At 32.4% G+C, this 8,283-nt stretch overlaps 1 protein-coding gene across 1 annotated transcript; it reads left to right on the top strand.

Moving 5' to 3' along the window:
• Window positions 1-212: 212 nt before the first annotated feature.
• RWP1 (HXXXD-type acyl-transferase family protein) lies at window positions 213-3,760 on the top strand. Its single transcript, XM_016306727.3, has 4 exons — window positions 213-447; window positions 728-1,198; window positions 1,432-1,948; window positions 3,212-3,760. The coding sequence occupies exons 2-4, from the start codon at window positions 749-751 to the stop codon at window positions 3,553-3,555; spliced, it is 1,311 nt and encodes a 436-aa protein (XP_016162213.1). The 5' UTR covers window positions 213-447; window positions 728-748; the 3' UTR covers window positions 3,556-3,760.
• The last annotated feature ends 4,523 nt before the right edge of the window (window positions 3,761-8,283 follow it).

The raw sequence follows: 8,283 nt of genomic DNA, 5'->3' as shown, positions 1-8,283 counted from the left end.
AATAGGAAGGGAAAAACTAATGAAGCAAAAATATTAGGTTATCAAATGTGGGATACCAACCACACCAAACACATAGACCTATTATTTTTTTTTTGCATGCTTCGCCTCCCTTAATTTGTCTTTGTTCCTTGTGTCCTTGGTCTCTTTTACTAGTGGCCTACCCTCACCCGTATTTGTTAAAAAAAAAAAAAGGGAAAAAATTTACTAAAATCATATTAAATCTTAAAAACATTAAAACAAGCACCATCTTCCCTTATTAGCTTGCACCGTTGCATATAAACAACTACCTCTCACCTTCACATTATATTTATTTTCTGCCATTGCTGTGTTCTCAAACAACACCTTACTACTTTCTCTCTCTCTCTCTCTCTATAGCTCCCCAAGAGGCTCATCATAAAGAGTTAAAGACATAAATCATATTTGTGTGAGGCACACCTTCAGCTTCAGGTATGAAAAAACACACGACTTATGCATTATAGTCACACAAATACCATTATTGCTTTTATGAAAGGTGGTTATGAAGATATCTTCGTGTGAGAATGTTATTATGAACAGTTTCATAGTTTAGTCAAACTTGTTCGGTCAAACATATTCTTCACACGAAGATGTGTTCATAAAACAATGTGTTCTTTCTTATATTTATTTAAATTTTCTTTTATGTATATCTAGAAAAACAGCAAGAACTGCATAGAATCTTAACATAATTTTTTGTTTTAATATCTGGCAGAGGATTATTTATTATATTGAGATGGCAATGACAAATGGAAACAGCGGCGGTTTCAAAGTAAGCGTGAAGCTAACAAGTGAACCAAGTCTAGTTGCTCCAGCAGAAGAAACAAAGAAAGGAATGTATTTTCTATCTAACCTTGACCAGAACATTGCGGTGATCGTGAGAACCGTATACTGCTTCAAAAGCGCGGAGAGGGGGAACGAGAAGGCGGCGGTTGTGATGAAGAACGCGTTGAAGAAGGTGCTTGTAGAGTATTACCCTCTTGCTGGGAGGCTGAGCATAAGTTCAGAGGGGAAGCTTATAGTGGACTGCACAGGTGAGGGTGCACTGTATGTGGAAGCTGAAGCAAACTGTGAAATGGAAGAGATTGGTGATATCACAAAGCCAGACCCTGCTACTCTTGGTATGTTGGTTTATAACATACCTGATGCAAAGCACATACTTCAGATGCCTCCTTTGGTTGCCCAGGTTTTTTTTTTTTAATTTTATTTATATTATTATTTAAATTTATTTATAGTGAAAACTCAAGTGTAGTGAACTTCACGTAAAATTAATAACTGAGAGTCATTAAATAAAAATTTAGTCAAATCAATCAAATTATTTAACGTCAGTTGACTGTACTTGAATTCTCACATTTATTTATTTATGCAAGTTGAAGAAAAGTTTTAGAACAATGGTTGAGATATCTCTACTTATTCCAGGTGACTAAGTTCAAGTGTGGAGGATTCTCTGTTGGATTGTGCATGAACCACTGCATGTTTGATGGAATAGGAGCCATGGAGTTTGTGAACTCATGGGGAGAAGTAGCAAGAGAGCTTCCACTCTCAATTCCTCCATTCCTAGACAGAAGCATTCTGAAGGCAAGGGAGCCACCAAAGATAGAGTTTATTCACAAAGAATTTGCTGACATAGAAGACAAGTCAAGCACCAACACCTTGTATGAAGATGACATGGTTTATAGGTCCTTCTGCTTTGACCCTGAGAAGCTCAAGAGCCTCAAGGCTAAGGCAATGGAAGATGGGGTTCTTGATTCTTGCACCACTTTTGAAGTGCTCTCTGCGTTTGTCTGGATTGCAAGAACCAAGGCTCTCAAGATGTTGCCGAACCAAGAGACTAAGCTTCTCTTTGCTGTTGATGGCAGGGCCAAGTTTAATCCTCCTCTTCCCAAAGGATATTTTGGAAATGGAATTGTGCTCACAAATTCTGTCTGCCAAGCAGGTATATATAATATAACGATTCAAATTTTAGATTAATACCCTAAATTAGTTTATGTTAAATTTTGGTAAAAAATTAATCAAATAAATCTTTATTGTTGTTTAATATGATTTATCCATTGGTTTTTTTATGATTATTTTAATCCCTAATCTTTATCCACTTAGTCTTTAAACTTACATAGTATGACTATGAGACAAATCCGTCCTTCTCTTTAGATGTATCTAGTATCTACCACCTTTTTCATTAAAATTGTCTTGTCATCCTTAAAAGAAAAATTCGGAGCCTACTTTTAAAAGTTAAAGGGAAACAGTTAGGTCCCAATAATGTTAAGAAGCAGAAAGACGAAAACAACTAAAGAAGCTGTAAATCTTAGAAATACAAAGTGAAAGAAGCCATTTATCCCAAATAAAAATAGCATGGGTTGCATGAATGAACGTGAAGATGGTTACAGTTTTACAGAGGTGGTAGTGTGAGTATGTTCTAATCTCTAAAATTAACCTTACAATTTCATAGAATTGTCCAGATTTATGTGCATCCATTGTTAGAGAAGTTTAAACTATTGAAAATAAAGAGACAAAATACAATTGAAAAGAAATAGGTTTGGATAAAATTGAAGAATCTAGATACCATTCCAAAATTTATATCTTCCACTGTGTTAAAGTTATGTTGTTGAATTATTTGTTGAGACTTAAATGATAGATTTGGAGTAAGATTTTATAAAAGACTTTTTGGGAGGAGGTTGTCAGAAATATTATTATTCTATAATGTCTATCAATTGTTATTTTCTTTTTATAGTATGTTTTAATTTCTTAAAAATAATTTTTTTATATCTTTTAAATTAAATATTAATTTTTAACTTTTTTTAATAAATAGGCACCATAGCATTTATCTATTTTAAATGAGACAATTCAATTCTTTATTAGTTTTGAAAAGTACAAATTACTCTATGTTTTTATTTAAATAATCACTAATTAATAATAATTAATAAATATGGAGTATAATTTAAAAATATTTGTTAGTTTGTTATTGGTTAACTTGTTGGAATTTATGTGTTCAAAATTATCAGTCTAAATTAATTTTTTTATATTAGGTATTTATCGTTTAAAATGATTCAAATGATTCTTTTAAAATGTTAATGTTGATTAGATTAGATTTATTATTAAAGATTATTTTAACCTTATAAAAATATAAAATTAGTTCTGAAACTAAAATAACAGTTTTGTTTTCAATAAATTAACCCAAAAAAAAATTGTATGTGTGAAACAGGTGAACTTACAGAAAAGCCCTTCTCGTATGCTGTGAGTCTAATTCAAAATGCAATAAAGATGGTGACAGACAGTTATATGAGATCAGCAATAGATTATTTTGAGGTGACAAGGGCAAGGCCATCACTGGCATGCACCCTTTTGATCACAACATGGTCAAGGTTGTCATTTCACACCACTGATTTTGGTTGGGGTGAGCCTGTTCTCTCAGGCCCAGTTTCATTGCCTGAGAAGGAAGTCATCTTGTTCCTTTCTCATGGCATTGAGAGGAGAAACATCAATGTCCTTCTTGGTTTGCCTGCTCCTGTCATGAAGATCTTCCAAGACTTGATGATGCAGATCTAAATGTTCATGTATCTTATCTTATATTATGTTACATATGATTCTGTTCTGATGCTTATTTGTTCCCTATATTAGTAATATCTTTATTGTGTCATTATTTGTTTTAAGGGAGTAGTGACCTTATTCTGTTTTATAGTAATTGAATGAAGCCTTCCTTATATTTGTATTTGTTGCTGAAATTAATTAATAAATGCTCTCGGTTCATCATTAAACGATTTTTATTAAGTAAAGAGTGCTGTATTAAAGAAATCTTAATTTTTTTATTATTATATTTATATCAATAACTCAGATTTAAAATTTAAAATTTAAAATTTAAAATTTAAAATTTAAAATTTAAAATTTAAAATTTAAAATTTAAAATTTAAAGTTAAAAAGATATTGCACCCTTTATTTTCTCCTAAGTGTATTAATATTTGTTCATAAACTCTCTTAGAATAAAATTAAGTAATTAACTTTTTATTTTTTTATTTTTTCTTATCTTTATTAATTAACTTTACATAGTATTAGATAATAAAAAAGTAAATGATTAGTATTTTCCTTTATATTTAACTTATATTTGACTATAATTTTTTTTAACCAAAAGTGTTGATACTTTAGTATTCTTCAGATAATGCTCTGCTTTATTAGGTAATCTAAATTAGGTTTTTCATTTTTATTCCTTCTTCGGTAATCTAAATTATTCTAACCTTTAAAATATAGAACCGATGGGAAAATGCAATCCGCCAGAATCCTTTAAAATATAATTCTAACTCTTTTTCTTTTTTAATATATTTTCCCTCTCATTATTTAAATTGTCTGACTCCATCATAGACTAGAATTGTTGGAGACCATAAGAGCTCATTACTTATTAATTTTGAGCTATAAAGTCAAAACTACAATAATTTCATCAATCTATGATGCACGACAGACACAAAATAAAATATGATACGAGACATACAGTCATAATTTTAAATTTTGATATGATATAAAAATATGACATATATATAAAATATAAATTAATTTATAATTATTTTTATTTTTTAATTATATAAAATATTTAAAATAGTTTTAATTTTATAATTAATAATATATATTATTTTTAAATTTATTTTAAAAACACATGTTAAAGATAAAGTTGAATATACTAACATATAATGATATTTAAGTGTGTAAACGTGTAAGAGAACTTTTTTCTTTTATTAAGACACCGTTAGAAATAAAAAACACACATACGGACACGACAAATGAGCCAGGTGTCCGTGTTTAATAGATTCCAATAATTCTTCTCTACGAAGTACGAACTAAGAAGGACGATGAGCAAAAACCGGCAACTATTTCACTTTCAACGTGTTTACGTGAAACGAGAGAATTACCTTATGGATGATATATTACATCGATATATCAATAATGCATATCCTGCTACCCTTAGGCCTTAGCTCTCATTAATATCATATCTGCATGCATTTATGTGGTAAATATTTAGAAATTATAAGTGAGATGAAGCAAACGAAAGAATGAAGCTAAGACACAGTTGGCGAAAAAAGAAAGTTAACTTTCTTGAGCATATACCTCTAAAAGTGGCATTTCTACTCTAACGTATGTGATATACACATACATCGTTAATTAATGCTTGCGTAGTCTTCAATCTGCACACTCCTATAGACGATCATTTCATTACCACAGGAGTTGAAGAAAGTAGCATTCATTCGTTGGGTGTACGTGAATAAAATTCATTGAATTGGTGGCGAACTTCATAATCAATTGGATCGGTGTTCCGTTTGGCCTTTTGATTTAGGTGATTTTTAAAGAGACATTTTTGAGAGTTGGGGTTGTTGCTAAGCATGTTTCACGCCTAGGTGTTCTTATATATATATGTGTGTGTGTGTACTTTTTTTACATGAGCTAACAGACAAAAAGTTTGAGTCAAGTTCTTTTTTTTTGTCATTAGTCAGTTTTTTTTAGAAGGGCCCCAGGTCAGAAATTCACCCGGACCAAAATTCAACCTGATACTAAAACAATAATTTCTATGTCTACTTACTATTCCAAGAGTAGTTCCCTCTCCTATAACGTCCTTTTAATTTGAAATTAAAACCCATTAACATTGCACATGGGCATTTGAAAGACTTGATGGAGATTTGATAGAGAGAGAGAACTTGGAAGGAGTTCTTCACAGTAGCCACTAGCCAGGGATGATTGTGAAAGGAACCACTGCTACATCGGACTGAATAACGCTACGAGGTTGAAGACAAAACCTTTCCTTCTTGCTTGGAGAGCGAGATGAATAGAGAGCTGCCACAGGCGAAGGTTTTGATGTCGATTATGGTCAGGAACACGGTCACTATTTGTGGAGTTGGAGAGGTATCTATGCCCATAATTGTGTAATTTGGATGGGTGGACATATTGGCCAGTTGTTGATAAGTTGATTTTTTAACTTTAGGATGACGAGATTGTGAGCCAGCTCATTCCTCTCTCGAGGAATCCTGGTAAAACCACAGTTCGAGAGTCTCTTCTAAATTGTTCTTATGTCTTAAATATATATTTGGATCCACTTCCCACAAATTCTTCTCTAATTTGAGAATTTGAACTAATTGGCAGCAATTTGATTCAATTATTACATTTTCAATGTTGAGATTTTCTGCTAGAATAATTGCTTACCTAATTGCAATTGCTTCTTCAGTGAGACTAGAGTTTGTATGAATCATAGCTGTCATCCCTCCTCTAATTGATCCATTACAATCCCTACTGTTCCAGAATTTGATGGTTGCATCAATGTTTAATTTGAGCCAATTGAAAAGAGGTGCTCTCCATATGACAGATATTGAGCTTTTTCTAATTTGTTCTTTGGTTTCATTGTTGCTTTCTTCTGCTGAATTGAAATAGCTTAGTTCAAGTACTCTAACATAATTGATGGTTGACTCTGAATTAGGTTATGAGTTTTGATAGACTTTTTCATTCTCGTTTTTCAAATTGCCTACAATATGATGCCAATGTTACTCCAATTTTGGATTATTTCTAATTTGTTTCCTTGATTGCATTTTCTGAGCATCTCTTGTAATCATAATCCTACTGATTTGACGTTCTCTTTGTTTATTATGCACTGCACTTGTGAGCCAAATTATACCGCTTTTGTCCAGTTACATTGTAGTAGTGCATGCTCAATTGTCCCTTCCTTCTGCAAATAAATAGGATAAAGATTACAATTAGTTATCTTCTTTTTTGTTAAGTTGGCTTTAACCGGTAAAATATTGTGAGTAGCTCTTCATATAAATATCTTAATTTTTTGGAAAATTTTTATATTCCATATTCCTATCTAAATATCTTCTAATGAGGAGCTTGTTGAGGGGTTATCCCTTTCGCCTTTTTTCTCTTCTTCTTTCTTTGTGATGTGATATCCAGTCTTAATTGTGTAGTTTCTATCTTCTATATGACCAAATGAGTTTGTCCTGTTCTACTATTCTGCTGACTGGTGTTCCGATGATTTTTTCAGCAAGGTCATTAGTCAGGTTGTCTTCTGTTAAAATAAGCTTGGGTTGATTATTGTTGATGGCCTTAATACGAATAAAAAAATCTGATCAGATCCAATAAGTAGAAACACTTTAAGAGACCTCAATCAATGCAGGCCCAATTTCCACAACCAGCTCAAATAAACATTTCAGAACATAATTAATTTGAGTTGGTCGAGTGGTCACCTTACTCGTTGTCGGACTAAAACACACTGTATGCAACAACAACTAAAAAAACATCTCAGAATAATATAGTGAATTCTATCTAACCTCTTCTAAAATAACATGTAAGTTACCTTTCATGTTATGTCACATTTTAATTGGTCATTATCTTAACCATAGTTGGGTTATTTTGTAATTTATTATTTGAGATTGGTAATGGTATAATTTCTTAAAATATCAAAATTTCACTCTCGTTAATTGAAGCACATTTTCACTCCTCCATTCTTTCTTCATCACTTTATCAAGTAGCTTCGGTCCTTCCAAGCATTGCCGTCGCGTTGCGCCGACGTCATTGTCATCTACTGTCTTCTGACGAAGTCTCTCTTTTTTCAGTGTATCATCCTTAACGACGTGTTGAATTACTGTCGACCGTAACTTTGTCGTCCTTCCTAGTATAGCCAATGTAACACCCTAATTACCCTAAGTCTTACCTCGCGTCGTAAAGCAAAGGTTAATCAGAGGTTACGACAGTTCTAAAGCTCATACATATAATATATAGAAGAAATAATATAATCTAGAAGCTCGATGAAGGATATAGCTCAAAAACAGGATTTAAAAAGCGCAAAACGTACTCACGAAGCTACCTACTTAAAGCACAAGATATAGATATAATATAACAAAAGATAAGAGTATAATAGCATAGGAATCTAGCCAGGCTCGCGGAGTTTAAGCCGGCTAGCTATATACAGACATACAGAAATCTAGAGTTAAAAACAGCTTATACAAGTTTTTCGTCTAAAAGTAATGCCTCTAGGCAAAGTAAAATACAAAGTGAGAGATATATAAAGTATAAACAGAATAATAAAAAGGGACTCCAAAAAGTATCATGATCCTCCGCTTCTGTCACCATCCAAGCAACTCACTGAGGTGGGTTGCGACCTGCATCTGAAAAACACAACAGAAATACGGTATAAGAACCGGAGGTTCTCAATATGGTAACAGTGCCCAGTGATGTAAGATATAAGACTCCGGGATGCCAGAGGTAATCCTAGAACTTCATATCCATCACAAGATTCACCTTAAAGCA

This window comes from Arachis ipaensis, chromosome B6, assembly GCF_059453495.1.
Source record: "Arachis ipaensis isolate K30076 ecotype BB chromosome B6, ASM5945349v1, whole genome shotgun sequence".
NCBI lineage: Eukaryota > Viridiplantae > Streptophyta > Magnoliopsida > Fabales > Fabaceae > Arachis > Arachis ipaensis.
This window is presented reverse-complemented; position numbering and strand designations above follow the sequence as displayed.

Excerpts from the sequence above, each read along its gene's own strand:
- RWP1 (XM_016306727.3), top strand. The coding sequence starts at position 749 with ATGGCAATGACAAATGGAAACAGCGGCGGTTTCAAAGTAAGCGTGAAG. Across the intron at positions 1,199-1,431 it reads TGCCTCCTTTGGTTGCCCAG|GTGACTAAGTTCAAGTGTGG; the intron begins GTTTTTTTTTTT and ends TACTTATTCCAG. Across the intron at positions 1,949-3,211 it reads AAATTCTGTCTGCCAAGCAG|GTGAACTTACAGAAAAGCCC; the intron begins GTATATATAATA and ends TGTGTGAAACAG.